The following is a 17,802-nucleotide window of genomic DNA, read 5'->3' on the forward strand; positions in this document are numbered from 1 at the left end:
CCAGCTTGTTTGCCTCCTCCAGATGACCTGGGTGCCATATTCCTGCTGCCACCTTGCTGCACTTTCCGATCCAGCTGTCCACCTACTTCCCAGAGTTGCCAGTCCCACACAGCTCCCCATGTGACACCAGGAGAGAAATAGCTGCAAAGGGTTCCATTGCAGGCTGACACCCACCCCCTCGTGTGCCCTGGAGCCCTGGCTTTCCCACTAAACATCTGGTTCTCTCTTGGGAGTGAATGCCAGCATCCTCCTCCCTTGGGCACCCTGCCTCCCACCCTGCCCAAGTGCCGAGGGCTGACCTCCGACGCCTCCTCCTCTGTTCTTGCCTCTATTCCAGAGATCCCAGAACTGGGAAAGGAGCCCCACAGAATACATTCCCCTGTGACCTGCACTCCAGGTTTTGGCTGCAGCTTCCAAAGGGACCAGCCAGCTTTTCTGGCTAGGGAATTCTGGGAGTTGAAGTCCACAAGTCTTAAAGTTGCCAGGTTTGGAGACCCCTGCTCCAAAGCAGAGCAACAGAGAGAGAGAGACCCCAAGGCAGTTTTTCTCAACCTTTGCTACTTTAAGAGAGGTGGATGTCAACTGTCAGAATCCCACAGGCAGCAGGCTGGCTGGAGAAGTCTGGGAGTTGAAGTCTACAAGTCTTAAAGTGGCCAAGGTTGAGAAACACTGCCCTAAGGGCATAATGACAATGACTCCACGGTTTCAGTGAGATGGCAGTGCAGACCCATGTGTCACTCACAGCTGGTCATCGGGGTCACTTAGGAGACCCTTCTGTCCCCTCCCCCGTAAAGCCCATCTCTTCCTCCACCCAGGACTCTTCCTGCAGGCTGCACCCAGCCAGGGCAACGCTTCCTTATTTTATGCTTCACCAGCAGCAGCCCAAACTTGTCACTGGCCACAATATGGCCTTTAATATTAATAGGCTCTGCATGCTAAGCATGTCCCAAGGACACACAGGACTGTGCGATGGAAAAAGCTGGCTGCAATGTGAAAATGTCCAATGATGTCAGGTGGCCCATCTTATCCTGGGGAAAGGTCTCCTGGAGAAAAGGGGCAGGGGGCTCTTTGTCCCAGAGGGTGATGCTTGAGCCGATCAGGATGTTTTGATGGGTTAATGGCTGAATGGCCAAGAGAGTTTGTGGAAATCCCTTGGGTGGTGTTCTCTCTGTCCCTCCCTGGTTGACTTGGCAGGAAACTGGGATGCTGGCCTGACAGGTGCTGCTGTTCTCCCATGCCCCCAGTTTCATCTCTTCCAGGCCCCCATAGTCATGGATCCCTGCGATGCCTCCATGCAATCCCTCAGAAGCCCAGGCTTTTGCTCTAGGAACTGCCCTGGGTGGGGTAAGAAGGGGCAAAGGGCTACTTCAAAAGCACCCAGCTAAGGACCACCTGCTCCTTGTCTGGGCTTGGGGAAATGGCAACACAACAGAGGCACAGTGAATAGTGAGAGAAATGAGAGAAAGAGGAGGCCAGGCAGGCCTGTGTTGATGTGCGAGAGAAGACCTTAGCCTCCATGGTCCCTTTTCAGCTGCTTGTCCCAGGATGGGGCCCAGGATAACGGTCTTTTCTGGCATGGCCCCCATGCTCTGGAACATCATGCCCCTCAAGGTGAGTCTGCTCCAGCTTCTTGGCTTCCGAAGGTGCCTTAATACTGGGACCCCAATGGGGAGCCTCCGCACTGGAGGTAATTGGTGGACTAGGACAGTGGTGGGATTCAAATATGTGAACAACCAGTTCTCTGTGTGGATGCTGCTTCCGGATGTCCATTCTGGGCCTGGGCAACAAAAAATTAGCTACCGGTTCTGCCGAAGTGGTGCGAACCGGCTGAATCCTACCACTGGACTAGGAAGAAGATCCCACCCCCACCCCATTGTCTTCTGCTTTTAACTTATTTCTGTTTATTTAATAGTTACTGTTTTGATGTTTGCACCTCTGTTTATATGATGTTTGTTAGCCACCCAGAGTTGCTTGATAGTGAGTTGGGCAGCATATAAATTTAATAAATAAATAGGGCAGGAGGTTAGTGGAGGGGAGCAGGGCTGAAGTGAGGGCATGACAGGATTCAGGACACAGATGCCTCTTGGCCTGAAGGCAGGGGGAGCAGGTCTTCAGGGCCTCTGACCCAAAGGGAAATTTGATATTGTCTTGGCTGATCCAGCCAATTCCCACCATTTTCTCTGCTGATTTTTCTAAAGATTGGGTAGAAGGGTGGACGGGCTCTCCGATTCTTTTTCAGCATGGCCTGAGGAGGCCTTTCTGCTCAGCAATGGCTCGCACCTTCTCAGTGTGGGTGGGTCTTAAGAAGTACGCAGGAACTTGATCCAAAATACTCTTGGTCAGAAATAACGCCATCTCTCAAAGTCTGCCTTGGTTTTTGAAACTGGTGGCATTGTGTGTGTTGCTCCGGGAGTGGGAAGGAGCCCTGTCAACCTCTGACAGATCACGTGGTGGCACCTGCCACGTCCCTGCCACTCCAGCTTTTGAGATCTTACTTAGCAACAGCTGCCCACAAGTCCACAGAAGCGTGGTATAGCTGGGAGATCTGAGTTTAATCCTGGGTCAGATTTGAAGCCCACTGGGTCCCTGAAGGCCCACCCTCCTTAGTGAGGAAGAGAGGAAAGCGATCTCCTGCTTTCCTCCTCTGGACATGAAGGATGGCAGGAACTGAGGTGGATATCATGGCCCCCCCACCCCCCCCACGGCACTCATCATGCTGAGAAAGGTGGCTGTGATGCCTTTTCAAGCACTGTTGGAGGAAAGGAATGATCCAGAACCATTTTGAGCTGGTTTGAGCATAGGAAACCTTCTCTTGCACCAGGAAGCCTGATTCCACATGCTCTGAGTAATCAGCTGGACAAGGACACTGGACAGTCCAGAGGAGGTGGCAGTGGATGGCACATGGGGTGGTATTCTGTCCTGATCCATTGGCTGTGAAGATGTTTGGGCTCAGCTGGGGCTGGACAATGGCCAGAAAACAGATGTCCTAGCAAGGAGTTGCTGGGTTTGGTGATTTCTAGGAAAATGGGTGCAACTTCCCCTGGACTGGGCTGTAGGCCTCTTGATGGTGTAGGTGTGCAGTTTGGGGTGGGGACTTTTGCTTCTGGGTTGACCGGTACCTCGCTCTGATTTTGTCTACTGGAGGAGGATGCATTTTACTTTTTTATTTTAAAAAAATAAAATTTTAATCTATGAAATGGATATATGCCTATCCAGTAGGCATGATCAGAGGACAGCCACGTTACTGCATGGTAGCCCAAACTCAGAAGGAGTCCGGTAGCCCCTGTTTGGACAAACAGGTTTAATCTGAACAACTGTTGATTCATGTTCCTTCTACTAATGAGAATCAGGAGGACCACTTGGTTTCATGGATCACTCTTTGGCTTAAGCAAGATCCAATGAACAAACTGCCCAGAGTCACTTACGGTAGGTGAGTTGGGTGGCATAAACAAACAAGCCTTTATTAAAAGGCAGAAGCTTTGGTGATCTGTAGCTCACAGCGTCTGCCTTTTAATATACTTCCTTAGCTTGAGGAGGAGCTTCCAGATTCCTCCTGACTGATGCCTATCAAAGAAAAGTGAGCTTCTCATAAAATGCCTGATAAAAATTCCACTTGAGCTTCAGCTCAGTATTGGCACACTCCTTCGCTTCTACTGTGCTATGAAGCAGGAAGGAGCATGTTTGCCCAGGAAAGCCAAACAGGGTTTATTCGTGCCAGCTCATGGTGGTCCAACCTTTTGTTTCCAGCAGCTTAAAACAAATTAGCCAACTAACCAAACACTAAACCCTCCACTCTCTCCGTCTTTTGCTTCTTCACACAGGTGGCCATTCAATCGTCTTCCTGGCTAAGGGTGGTAGATAAAGGGGGTGGACTGTTTTTGCCCCATCTACAGAAAGGATCCCTTGGGTTAGAAAAGCAGGGGGGGGTGTGTGTTTCATAATGCTGAGAGGTGTAAATCTGAGTTTTCTTTGTATTGGCTAAAAGACGGTTGCAAGAATGGTGTGGGCCTTTTCAAAGATGCCATGGTGCCCATAGCAGTTTCCCCTGGCAAAGACCGTGGGTTAGTGACGCCCTGTATTTCTTCATTCACAGGAACCAGAGGGAAATATTGATAAGGTCACCTCTACTAGATCTTTCTGGATCTGGCTGATCTCCTAGCATGTGGCAAGGAAACATGGCAGGATAGGTCTCATCTTCCAAAGCATTCTAGGCCACTAAGTACACAAGGAAGGTGCAAAAAAAAAAATGTTTTCCTGGCCCTTCCCCCAAATTGGGTGTGCTTTTAGGTACTTCAGCAAATTTGCATTTTTGTGCACACATTGTACAAAATGTACCTTTTGTCTTCTCACTTCAGGAAAGGATGAATTTTGGTGCACAGGTGCATTTGATTTCCCTTCTAAAGATTTTCTAAAGGTGTGAAATGGGCAATTCTATTAAAATTCAGATTGAACTACTTTCCCCTCTGTCCTTTCCTGCTCCTGAGAAGATTCAGAGAGAAATGACAACCTATTTTTTTAGCGCAAGCAAAAAGGTTTCAAGGGTCTTCTGGGATCAAAAGAAGAATCCAGATGGAAAAATGCAGAACCAGCTCAAAGACCCCTGTTGAACCCACCAGTCCTTCATCCTCAGAAGGCTGCTACCCAAAACGCTGTGGAATAACCAAGGAAATAGATGTTCCTCAGTTGTTCTTCTCTGCATGAAAGCCCTGCTGCTATTCTTGGCCACTCTCGTCATCGAGTTAGATGCAGCCAAAGCTGGAAAAAAACAAACCCCATGGCTGCAAATTTGATTTCCCAGATAGATTGGAACAGAATTCAAGTTTATTCTGATGCTTTGGAAAATAGGTTGACCCCTCTTCTTTGAGGGGCTGCCACAGAGAAGGGGGGTGGTGGTCAACCTATTTTCCAAAGCATCTGAAGGCAGGACAAGAAGTAACAGATGGAAACTAATCAAGGAGAGAAGCAACCTAGAACTAAGGAGGAATTTCCTAACAGTGAGAACAATCAAGCAGTGGAACAAATTGCCTTTGGGTGTTGTGGGTACTCCATCACGGGAGGCTTTTAAAAATAGACTGGAGAGCCACAGGTCTGGAATGGCATAGGCTCTCTTGCGTGAGCAGGGGGTTGGACTAGAAGACCTCCAAGGTCCCTTCAACTCCGTTATTCGTTGGGCCCTTTTGAAATAGTCTCGTCTGCTTTGTGCCACTTCTCTTCCCTGGCATCACGTCATTCCCCGTCCCATCAGGACCCTTTTTCCTTGCACAAAGAGTCACTTGAACACAAGGACTGATTCAATGGGGTTTTATTGGTTTCCCTTTAACATCTCAGGTGCTTCAGATCATCCCACGGCATAGGCGGTACACAAATCTGGAAAAGCAGATGTGTTGTGAAACATCTACCTAGATACAGAGCCATCGTTTCAGGGTGACATTAAATGCTTGCCCGGTGGGAGAACTTTGGCAGGAATGGGGGGCGTTTTTGCCCCTTACACCTTGACAAAGAGTGTTGAATATGCAAGAGAATACAGAGCCCTTCCAAAGCCCACCAAGACGGCTCAGAGCCACCTCTCTTCCCGCCATGTGGGAGGGAATTGGATTCCAGGCTGTTTAATGCATGCACACAAGAACAGACAGCCTCACCCCCAGAGCCTGCCTCCTTTGAGGCGTCCACAAAGGAAAGAGGGGGGCATCGCCCAAGTCTTTCAGAAGCACTTGGCTCCCCGTTTTCATGCTTGGATTCCCCCCCGCCCCCCCGATGCTATGTCTGGATGGAGACCACAGTCCAAGGCTGTTTTTGTGGTGATGGGGGTGGGGTAGGGAGTGGGATGGGTGGGGGAGGAAAATCCATGGGGCCCAGCACCACTTCCCGCCTTCTTGATGGGCCTCTGAGCGGTCACCCCCAGAATCATTCCTGGGGTCCTTTTTTCAGCAGGCACGAGGCCAAGCCCAATCTTCTGCCTTGGCAACCGAATGAAGAGGGTGGGTTCTTGAGGGCCCCGATGATTTCAGGCCCAGGCCGCAACCGCTCGGCCAAACAACTGGCAGTTTAGGATATGAAACCCGAAGGGCATCCGGTTCAGATCTAGGCTGCCTGTGGAGAGGGAGCACAGCAAGGGTTACTCTTTAAAAACAAGGTTTTGCTGGTTACGCCATCGAAGGGAAGGGCGGATCACACATGCAGTCTCAATGATACACCTCTGTACACAGCATCTCCAACAGTCCGATCTAAGGCCATCCAGGGACAGGTTCGGCTCAGACGGGCGTGGTTCGTCTGTTGGCTGGGTTGTTATGCAAAGATTCTTTGAACTCTTTGGGGAGGGAGTTGTGGATCTGTAAAAAACCGTGATCTCTCTCTGAGTTCAGCAAAGTCCCAATAGTCACCTTGGAAGGATCCCTGGAAAGAGTGAACATGGAGATATCGGTGGACGGGATGGTATTAAAGCCTTTGCCGATGGGAGACAGGTCCCTCGACCGTGGCTCTGTGGAGCGGGAACTGGATCGCCGTCGGAACCGGTACCGGTAGGTGGGCAAGCGGGCAAAGGTGGATTTCTTCAGGAGGGCCACGGAGTGAGACTTGGCCCGGATCTGGCGGTGCCTCTCGATGTACATGTGGACAGCAACAACACCAACCATCTCAGCAATGATGAAGGAGAGGGCACCAAAGTAGAAAGACCACCCATAGGAATAGCTCTTCTTGGAGTCACTCTGCCCGGGGTCCCCCGCATTGGCCGAGATGTAAACTATGATCCCTATGATGTTGCTGAGCCCTGAAAGGAAGACCAGAGAGTGGCGCAACATAAATTGGGGCTCTGGAGTCTGAAAAAAGTGATACACTCAAGATCAGCATCTGTGGTAACTTTAGTTACTGTCTTTCTGATGCTCTTGATCCATGTTTTTCAGTCTTGGCAACCTTAAGATTCTGGAATTCAATCCCCAGAACCCCCAACCACCTCTTACACAGATCAACTGCAGACAGCTTTCTAGTATCAATACCATAAATAGGTCTCCAGTGACTTTCCTGTGACTTTATAAATTTCCATTATGCAACCCGTCTGCTTCACCACTTGGAGGTGAGTGGCAGAAAGCAATCATCACCGGCCAGGTATTCAAGCCTGAAGCTGGTGTGCATGGTATTTCTGGATCAAGACAAGGCCTGGATCTATTTAGGATCATCCTCCTTCATCCAGACTTCCCTGGCAATGGAGGAGATCCCGCAAAGTGCTTCTGTTGTGATACCAGGAGAACTATATTTCCTGATAGTTTTTGACACCGGGAGGGAAGTCCACATATGGTAGATGTGGCCTGGATCTGTTTTGTGCAAAACTCTGAAGGGGAGCAACAGATCCCTCATGGAGAGGGAAGTTCATCTCTCATGAGCCATAATGAATTTCCACGGAACCAACAGAGCCAGTGGATGTCCTTATCCTTTTGTTTTTGATATGGTATTATTTATTTATTTATTTATTTATTATTTATTTATTTATTTATTTATTTATTTATTTATTTATTTATTAAACTTATATACCACCCTTCTCCCGTAGGACCAAGGGCGGTTCACAAGGCAATTAAAACAACATTACAATACAAAAATTAATAACAAATTAAAATAGATTACATTTTCCTTAATTAAAATCTAAAACCCCTATAACTCTGATTAAAAACCCAATTACAATAAGTTAAAAAATTAAAAAATCCTCAGTCCTGGCCGGAAAGCTCAAGGAGCCAGGTCTTCAGGTCCCGGCGGAACGAACGAAAATCAGGGGCAGTCCTAAGCTCTACGGGTAACTGGTTCCAGAGGGCAGGCGCGCCCACAGAGAAGGCCCTCCCCCTGGGTGTTGCCCGCCGGCAATCCTTTGCCGGCGGGACCCTGAGAAGGCCCTCCCTGTGGGAGCGTACAGGACGAAAGGAACTTGATGCCGGCAGCAGGTGTTCCCTCAGATATCCAGGACCCAAGCCATTTAGGGCTTTATAGGTCATCACCAGCACCTTATCTCACCCGGAGGGCAACCGGAAGCCAGTGCAGCTCGCGGAGCAGAGGTGTTAGGAGTATCGGGGAGCCCCCATCACAACTCGCGCGGCCACATTCTGCACCAGTTGAAGCCTCCGAGTGGTCCTCAAGGGCAGCCCCATGTAGAGAGCATTGCAGTAGTCTAACCGGGAGGTCACGAGCGTATGGGTGACTGTGCGCAAGGCATCTCGGTCCAGATAGGGCCGCAACTGGTGCACCAGGCGAACCTGGGCAAAAGCCCCCCTGGTCACGGCTCCTATATGATCTTCAAGGCTGAGCTGTGAATCCAGGAGGACACCCAAGTTGCGAGCCCTATCGACGGGGGGTAACACCTCACCCCCCATCATTAAAGATGGAATAGAATGGTTTACTCGAGATGCCTGTATGCACAGCCACTCAGTCTTGGCAGGATTGAGTCTGAGCCTGTTTTTCCCCATCCAAACCCGAACCGCCTCCAGGCAACAGGACATCATGTCGAGGGCATCACTGAGTTGGTTTGGGGTGGAAAGAAAAAGTTGGGTATCATCGGCGTACTGATGATACCACACCCCAAAACCACGAATGATCTCACCAAGCGGCTTCATATAGATGTTGAACAGGAGGGGAGAGAGGACCGACCCCTGAGGAACTCCACAAACGAGAGGCCTCGGGGAGGACCTCTGCCCTCCCATCAACACCGACTGCGAACGGCCCAGGAGGTAGGAGCAGAACCACCGCAAAACAGTGCCCCCCACTCCCAACCCCCTGAGACGTCGCAGCAGGATACCATGGTTGATGGTATCAAAAGCCGCTGAGAGATCTAATAGGACTAGGACAGAGGAACAACCCCTGTCCCGAGCCCGCCAGAGATCATTCACCAGCACGACCAATGCCGTCTCCATGCTGTACCCGGGCCTGAAACCCGATTGGTACGGGTCAAGATAATCAGTTTCCTCCAGGAACAGAGGAAGCTGATGCGCCACCACACTCTCAACAACCTTCGCTAAAAAGCAAAGATTGGAGACTGGACGATAGTTATTCAAAATAGCTGTATCCAGGGCAGGCTTCTTGAGAAGGGGCCTCACCACCGCTTCCTTCAAGGCGGCGGGAAAGACACCCTCGCTCAAAGAAGCAGATATCACTGCCTGGAACCAGCCTCGTTTCTCCTCCCGAGCTGAATAAACCAGCCAGGAAGGGCACGGGTCCAATAAACAGGTGGTAGAGCTCAGCCTCCCCATAATCCTGTCCACCTCCTCGGGAGTCACAGGATCAAACTCAGTCCAGATAATACTCTCAAGACTGCTCGATTCCTCCCCGTCAGACTCTACCCAGTCAGAGTCCAAACCGGTCCGAATCTGAGCGATTTTGTCCACCAGATGCTGGCTAAACTCCTCGGCCCGCCCCTGCAAGGGCTCCTCCCTCACCTCCTGAGAAAGGAGGGAACGAGTTACCCTAAACAGGGCGGCCAGGCGATTATCTGCGGACGCGATGAGGGCAGCGAAGTAATTAGACTTCGTCGTCCTCATCGCTGCGAGATAAGACCTAGTGAAAGATCTTATTCGCAATTGGTCGGATTCAGACCGGCTGGATCTCCAACAGCTCTCCAGACTCCGTCTCCGACGTTTCATCTTCCGTAGCTCCACAGAAAACCATGGAGCCCATCGGGATCTGCGCCAGATCAGGGGTTGCAAGGGTACAACCCGGTCAAGTGCCTCGGTGGCAGCCCTCTCCCAAGCCTCCACCAAGGCATCAGCCGGGCTGTGGGTGAGGGAGATAGGTATAGACCCAAGCGCCGTCTGGAACCGTTCTGGATCCATTAGGCGCCTGGGGCGGAACCACCTGGTCGGCTCTGCAGCCCAGCGGTGAGGGGTAGCGTATCGGAAGACCAGCCGTAGGGGGTGATGATCGTATCATGACAGGGGGACAGTATTTGGCGTACCCCCTCCCAGATCATCAAACCACTGTCCAGATAGGAAAACCAGCAATGGGGTGGGTCACCACCCATAATCGCTCCATGAGGGAGCTGGGTAGTTATTAAATATGACAAATAAATAAAAATTCAAGTGACTTCAAGAGGAAAAAGAACAAGCAATGGATGACAAACTCTGCTCTAAGTCCAGCGTGGGCCAGCATCTCCTGAATCTGTTTTTTAAAAAGTTGCATCTGAATTTTCTGTTAAAAAGGCCACAAAGGTTCAGACGTGGAATGGGAGAAGCAATAGGGAAAACGTAAAGGCATTTCAGTTATGGGGACAAGGTGGTGTTCCACGGATGAGACCTTGAAAGTGTGGGAGGCCGTGATTAAACATGTCACAAGCATACAAAGGCATATATGAACATTCTAAGGGCAACATAAATATGATGTCATTCTTTCTGCCTCCTTTTGTGACATCTGCAGAGCCCCCTATTTGTGAAAACACTGTTTTCTGAGTCTTGCAATTCCAGACTTGAGTTTATTTTTACTTTTGCAGTTTGTTAATCGTAAAGCCCGGAAAACTGGCCTCATGTAACAGTTTTTTTATGCTTTCCCTTGTCTAGCTTCGCACAGGCAATGTCCAAATGTGATTTCTTTACCTTATTGGATCAATCATGGTGACTGCAGGCTGTTAGGGCTTAGTGCTAAGAACAGCCAGCTGTGGCTTAAGCAATGAATTATGAATTAAAGCATGAAAACAATCATTGTGGCTTGTTAAAACAAATCATAGCTTAGTGCAAGGTGTGATCCATGTCTTTTCCCCCTTCTGTATCTTAGCTTGGTTTTTTTTATAATCTGCTATGTGATCCACTTCTATTTATATGGAAAATGCCCCAATATGAAATCATAGTACTTAACGTTGCAACTTTATTTCATGATCCAGGCTGATGTCAAACATGGTGAATTGCGTAAAAATGGAACTCACCTGCGGAAACAAAAAAGATGCCTGCGCTCAGAATGACATTGAGTTTGCTCTTGTAAAACTCACTGGCCGCCACGCAGAGTCCCCCGAAGAACAGGAGACCCACGCTGAGGAGGGGGAAGATGCTAGAGGCTCTTACGGCACCTGGAGGGAGAAAAGGAGATGGCTGGGGTCAGTAGAGGGCAGCTGCAGCTGGCCCAGGGATCAAGGCCATTGCAGGCCAGAGACTTCCCCAGCATGGCAGGAGCATCTGCAGAGGGGTCAAGATGGCAGCGGTGACTGTGCAGTCAAAGTCCATTTTGCAGGTGTCACATGTGCACAGAGTCTTTGATTACGTCTTACACTTAGGCAAGAAAAACCCAAAGTACACATATAGGGTAAGGACCCACTTAGACTAACCACTCAAGAAAGCAGAACTCTTGAAACAGGCATTGTCTCAAAAGGATGCTTTTATTAGGGGTCAGTGACAGTAGGGAAGAAGTCAAGTGAGATCTGGGGAAACACCCACTGAAACGGAAGAGTTAAACAAGTAATATTTCCCCTCCCACCAAAGTCTTAATGTCCATTTGAAATCCAGCCAATCCACAGGTGGCACGATGTGCGGGTAACTGGCACAGTCACCCTGATAAGGGAAACACACTCCTTTCTCAAAGGGATAGAGGCAGGAAGAGAGAGTAGAAAGCGAAAGTTATCCCAAGCTAATACAAAGCTCTCCCTCCCCCCCACCCGCAGAATGGCAGGCCCTAAAAGTAGAGTATATATACAAGGAAAAGAATAAGGATTTGGGGACCTGACCTATAGAGTGGGGTGAAACCAGGCTTAAAGCAGCAACTGTGAGAGGGATCTTGGAGTTTTAGTGGACCATCAATTAAATATGAGTGAACAGTGTCCGGCGGCAGCTAAAAAAGCCACTGCAATCCTAAGTTGCATCAACAGAGGGATTCAGTCAATATCACGTGAGGTATTAATACACTCTATAAAGCCTTAGTAAGACCACACCTAGAATACTGCAATCAATTTTGGTGTCTACACTGTAAAAAAGATGTTGAGACTCTGGGGAAAGTGCAGAGAAGAGCAACAAGGATGATTAAGGGACTGGAGGCTAAAACATATGAAAAACGGTTGCAGGAACTGGGCATGGCTAGTCTAGTGAACAGAAGACCCAGGGGAGACATGACAGCAGTGTTCCAATATTTGAGGGGCTGCTAAAAAGAAGAGGGGGTCAATCTACTTTTAAAAGCACCTGAAGGCCAGACAAGGAATAACGGATGGAAACTGATCAAGGAGAGATTCAACCTGGAAATAAGGAGAAATTTCCTGGCAGCAAAAACAATCAACTAATGGAACAGTTTTGCCTTTAGAAGTTGTGGGAGCTTCATCACTGGAAACTTTCAAGAAGAGACTGGATTGCCATTTATCAGAAATGGTGTAGGGTCTCCTGCTTGGGCAGGGGGTTGGTCTAGATGACCTACAAGGTCCCTTCCAACTCTGTTATTCTATTCTTGACTGTTTTGACCACCCTCCCTGCATGGTGTAATCAGACTGTTATCTCTTTCAGCAGAGCAATCCAGCCACTTTGAGGTATTAGTGCATCACCCGTGCTGGGTTTGAGAAAAAGGCTAGAGACACTATTTGGATTATCTGCTCCAGCAGAATAACAGAGTTGGAAGGGACCTTGGAGATCTTCTAGTCCAACCCCTTGCTCATGTAGGAGACCGTCTACTATTCTGGATAAATGGCTGTCTCTTCTTAAAAAACTCCAGTGATGGAGCACTGATGACCTCTGAAGACAAGCCATTCGACTGGTTAATTGTTCTGACTGTCAGGAAGTTTCTCCTTAGTTCTAGGTTGCTTCTCTCCTTGAGGAGTTTCCCTCCGTTGCTTCTTGTCCTGACTTCTGGTGATGGACCTTCTTCTTGGTGTCAGCCCCTCGATTATTGGAAAACAGAAATTAGGAACAAAGGTAAACTTCAGTCGTTATTTCACTGCTTTAGAATGCTTAGAAAAGAGTTGCAAAACAGGATTTGGGCACACCCCAATTTGACTCCCCCTCCCATTGGGCCCACCGTGTGGTTGCCCCACATGTGAATGAGACAGCCTTTCCTGACTGAGTCACCCGCTTCTTACCCCATCAGGATCCCTCAACTTACGCAAGAGATACTCGGCAGCGTCCTGTTCATAGTCACCATCTTCTGGAAAATGATTGATCTGCTTGCAGATTCCTCGGAAAGTCCCTGAGGGGAAAAAAACGGGGTGGGGATGTAAGATTCTCGTAAGCACCAGGATGCTGGACCAGGCCAGCCAGGACTGTGAAGGCCTCTGCATCTCAGGATAACACGGTCTCTTGGCCTGGCTCCAGCAGTGGAGAAAGAGGATGCCAAGTCACCGTCCATCCTTTCAGGTCATTCTACAACCCTGCGCAAGGTTAAAGTACTGCCATTCCTAATTTTTAACCAAGGTGGTTGAGCTCCAAGCCAGCCCAGCAGCTCACAGTGAGCTCTCTGTGCAATAAGGGACTCCTTGACGTCATCACCCACCTCTGGCCCCTTTAGCAACCCCACCCCCCTGGGAGTTGTGCAGAGTCACCCTGTGCCTCACCAGCAAGTACAGAAAGAGAAAATGGACCTGCATCCACCACTGAAGGTGGGCAAGCATCACAGACCCATCTCCAGAATTCATTTAGCTGTTGATTCCCCATTCGAAATTCTAAACAATTCTTCTGGAGAATCCACAATAATTATTTTAAAAGAGTTCCATAAAATTAGAAAAGAAAGCTCCAACATACAGATAGACCTGGACCTCTAAATCACCCCCAGGTGCAAAGGTTCTGAGTCTGCTGGGACCGCATTGCCGGTAATTCCTAATCACACCTGGTACAACTCATGCAATTATTAACCAATGGTGGTGTGGATTGTGCATCATGGGTTTTATATTCCAGGGTTGCTTGAGGTGGGCTGAAATTAACATACTACAAGCATACTTTCACACACACACACACACACACACACACACACACACACACACACACACTCCTTCAGACCATCATCTTGGTCCATCCCCTTCTGGCTGAGCTCCTTCTGGACTACCACCCCCATCACCTACTCCTAACTTTCCAGCAGAGCGGCTCCTCTGCTTAAAATTGATTTCTTTATTTAAATTGATATTGTTGTTGTAACAGGATTAATTCCTTGAGGAGACAGCAAAGTTTAGCAATCTCTCTGAAACTCAATCGAAATTCGGTTAAGGAGGCTGAAAGCAAAGCCCCCCCCCTTCCTCCCCCACCGCTGAGCCACCCTAGTGCAGCTGGACCAGCCCCAGGCCTAGCAAAGACAACCGGGGTTGGTTTGGGTACCTGGCCAGGAGCTTTCCAGTAAGCAAGCGTAGCTTTATTTTTAATAACATAAATCTCTAAGTTGCTTGCAAGCTTGAGCTGCTTCCCCCGGTTGTAACTTCTCTCCTTCTGTCTCCCCCTGCACAAAAGATGGCTTTTGCTGTGCAGGTAACATCTGTCTAGTTGGAGCCATAATCCACAAAACAAAGACAATGACAAACCAAATCATGGATGTTCCCCATTTCCTAACTCTGAAGTGACCCCATGGTCACGTCTAAGAGCATCTGTGATGGTTCTGCCCGGGTTGGGGCAGCTCCCACCCGCACAGACTCTCTCCTCGGCCATGTGCAGCAATCACGCTCCCTGGGTGAAGACAAGGGACTTCCTGGGGCTGGAGGTGAAGGCTGCTCTGCGGTGGGATCAATTCTCCACATCGTGAGCAGTTGCCTGACCCCATTTCTGGACAGAGCGCAAGGGCCTCTTGGCCCTGGCTGCCTAGCGCTCGCTTCCTTTGGGGTCCTGCTTCTGATCATCCTTTTTGGCCATCTAATTTAACTTTTGCCCTTGGGCCAGGAGACAATCTTGCTCAGACATGCGTCCCATGATGGTGATAACAATGGACAAATTTGCACAACCAACTTGCTCCTGCACAAACTCCCCTGAAATCAGGCCAGCAAACAACCATGTTTGTTCCTGAGATCGTGGCAGTTAGCCTGGGGCTGCGTTGGCAGGACTTAAAGGCTGCCTTGGGATTGCTTTATAATTCTATAAAGGAAAAAAAACCATAAACAGATAAAGTGATCTTCCTCTGCTTGAATTCACCTATCAGTTTGCATTTTTTTTCTGCTTCTCAGTTGCCTTCTGCATTACCAGAGCTAATTGCAATATGAGTAATATTGTCTTGTAATATTGTCTTGTCTTGTAATCTCTCTCTCCCCTCCATTAATTGTGTGGCAATGTCTGTTACAACTTCTTAATGAGACTACTATCTAGCCATAGTGGTTTTTAAGCAGGGGAGTCATCACTTGCTGACTCGCCTTGGTCATGTAATTGAGATTTGGACCCTTGACAGCAGACTCAACTTACGATGGTTGCAGAACTCCTTGGTCCTAGGATCGTCTTTTGTAAACTTCCCTCCAAGCAAAACTGGCACAGAAAGATGTGAATTACTCTGGTAAGATGCTCACACTCTCCCTCACCTGTAGCAGCCATTTACCTGCCTGCCTGCCAGCCCCCTGGACTCACTCAATGAGCCACAATCCTTGTTAAACAACTGCGACTGAGTGCTGGGATTCCTGTTGCTAACCAATGCCATCACGTTTGGTAGGGCTTTAGGACTACATCATTTAGGAACAGAAATTCCAGTCCCAGTTAATGTTGTTAACTAAGATAATGGCAGCAGCTGCCCCTGGTGAGGGTGACCCCTTTGGTCCTCCCTTGGTGAGGAGCCAGCCCTTCACAACCATCTCTGTTCCCTATGCTTATGGACCATCTTGGCTTAGACAAGTCCCAAGGCTGGTAGCTTCCTCTGTCCGTCTGGCGGATCTTGTGCCTGGGTGGGCCTTAGCAGAGGCTTCCCCCCAGCACTGAATTCCTCCTGGTCGCTGCCTTGGTTAGACATCATTTGCACGGTCCCCACGGTAGGGCAGGTGCCTCTCCAGATTGAGCACTTGGCAGATTCCACCTAATGTAAGGTCCCGCCTCAGCTATCTTCTCAGGAAAGCACGAGTCTTGAAACAAGTGTTATTTCGAAAGGATCTTTTACCAAAAGTGATTGCAAAGAAGTCAGGCAGAATCTGAAGTTCCCTTGCAGAACGTTAAGCTGAATTTCCCATTGTCCAAACCCCACCCCAATGCCCAGTCCCTCAGGAGACAATCTGCTGGCGTGAAGATGCTGTGAGAATTCCCAGTCAAAAAGGTGATAATGACCTTGCTAGCAGGCAGGAGATAGCTGGAAAGGAGTCAAACCAGATGACCCAGGGGGCTCATTCCCCTCTCCTCAATTCCCATGCAGAAACATCAAAGCAAAAGTAGAAACACCCTCAATCCCAACTAGTTTTCCCCCCTCCCTCTGGAATGGCAGCATTCTGGTAGGGACCTGACACCATGGTTACAGATCAGGCTACCAAGGAAAAAAATTGTTACCACAAAGCACCTCCAAATTCAATTCTAGGCGAACCGAGATGTGGCGTGGGGCTTGCTTCTTGAGGCCAAACTCTCAGCCTGCGGCCTTCTTAAAAAAGTTCTGACTGGGTCATGGCCCTGCAACAGCTCATCTTCAGTTCTCTGCGTTTAGGGCTGCCGGGCTTGCTTCAGTATTTTCTGAGTGTTTCTTTTTTTAATCATCACAGAAATAACCATCCTGCCCCCTTCCTTCTGCCTACACCACAGTCACTGCATCCATTGACATTTTAGAATGCCAGCATTGAGCTTTGGGTTAAGTTTCACATCCTTGACAGCTTCATTTCTGCGCGTCCTCATTGTGGAGCAGCATCTTTTTAAGCAGTTGACATAAAGGGTAGGTCTGCTATCAGTTGTGGTAGAAATCTTCCGAGGCAGTGCAGTGCATCGTGCCAAAAGTCTCCTCTGTAACAGCAGTATAGGCACACAGTTGTTGTCGGGCACCCTGTTCATTTCATTGCAAGAGCCCAGCCAGCCGCTGAAATGGACCATGGAATGCTAATAGCAGTAGCAATTGGACTTATATACCACTTCACAGTGCTTTAAAGCCCTGGCTACATGGTTTACAGATTCAGCATGTTGCCCCCAACAATCTGGGTCCTCGTTTTAACGACCTTGGAAGGATGGAAGGCTGAGTCAACCTTGAGCCGGTGAGACTTGAACTGCCAAACTGCTGACAGCAGGCAGTCAGCAGAAGTAGCCTGCAGTACTGCATTCTAACCTCTGCACCATTAGGGCTTGAGAAACTTAAATGCTTGTTTGCAGCTGAGCCGGGAATAAAATCCCCGGACTCTAATGCCTCATTTATAATTGAGGCAGACGCTAGTGATTTGGCTGTGGGGACAGTGTGCTTGCAATGAAAAAACAGGGTGCCCTACAACCATGTGCCTATACTTCAAAAAAACTCTCTGAGACTGAACAGTGGTGGATGGTCTGGGAAAAGGAGGTTTATACGGTATGCTGGGTGCTCCTAGCTTGGAGGCATTTCCTGGAAGGGGGAAAAACACCTTTTGAGTGTGGACTGATCATAAAAACTTAGAAGCCCTAAAACCCCTCAGAGGCTGTCGCCCAAGCAGTTCTGCCGGGCTCAATATTTTAACCGTTTCAATTTCACCTTGTGGTACTGCCCAGGAGGGAAAAAAATTCTAGCAGATGCTTTGTACACAATGCCACAATATAACAGCATTAAGCCAGAAGTGGTGAGGCTAGTCATTTCATCTCACCAGCTTGCAGCACCAGTAATCACCTGGGTGCAAGCAAAAATGAAGCCCCAGATAGACAAGGGTGTAGAGAGGATTCTAAAGGCAGCGCTAGAAAATGACAAGCGGTTCCAAGACCACAAAGGTGAATGTATGATGCAGAATGGTCTAGCCTGGGTAGGAGCCAAATTATACATTCCCGAAAGTCA

The 17,802-nt window shown here is 48.9% G+C and overlaps 1 protein-coding gene across 1 annotated transcript in view; it reads right to left on the reverse strand.

Annotated features, from left to right (window-relative positions):
• Positions 1–5,977: 5,977 nt before the first annotated feature.
• The window catches only part of CACNG3 (calcium voltage-gated channel auxiliary subunit gamma 3), a gene marked incomplete at its 5' end in the record, with an annotated part of 85,170 nt that continues 73,345 nt past the window's right edge, over positions 5,978–17,802 (reverse strand). The window contains 3 exons of the mRNA XM_081337795.1: positions 5,978–6,766; positions 10,886–11,026; positions 13,033–13,116. Coding sequence (XP_081193921.1) covers positions 6,252–6,766; positions 10,886–11,026; positions 13,033–13,116 — 740 coding nt within the window. The 3' untranslated portion in view covers positions 5,978–6,251. The remainder of the gene's footprint in view (positions 6,767–10,885; positions 11,027–13,032; positions 13,117–17,802) is intronic.

This window comes from Vipera berus, assembly GCF_964194415.1.
Source record: "Vipera berus genome assembly, chromosome: 13".
Lineage (NCBI taxonomy): Eukaryota > Metazoa > Chordata > Lepidosauria > Squamata > Viperidae > Vipera > Vipera berus.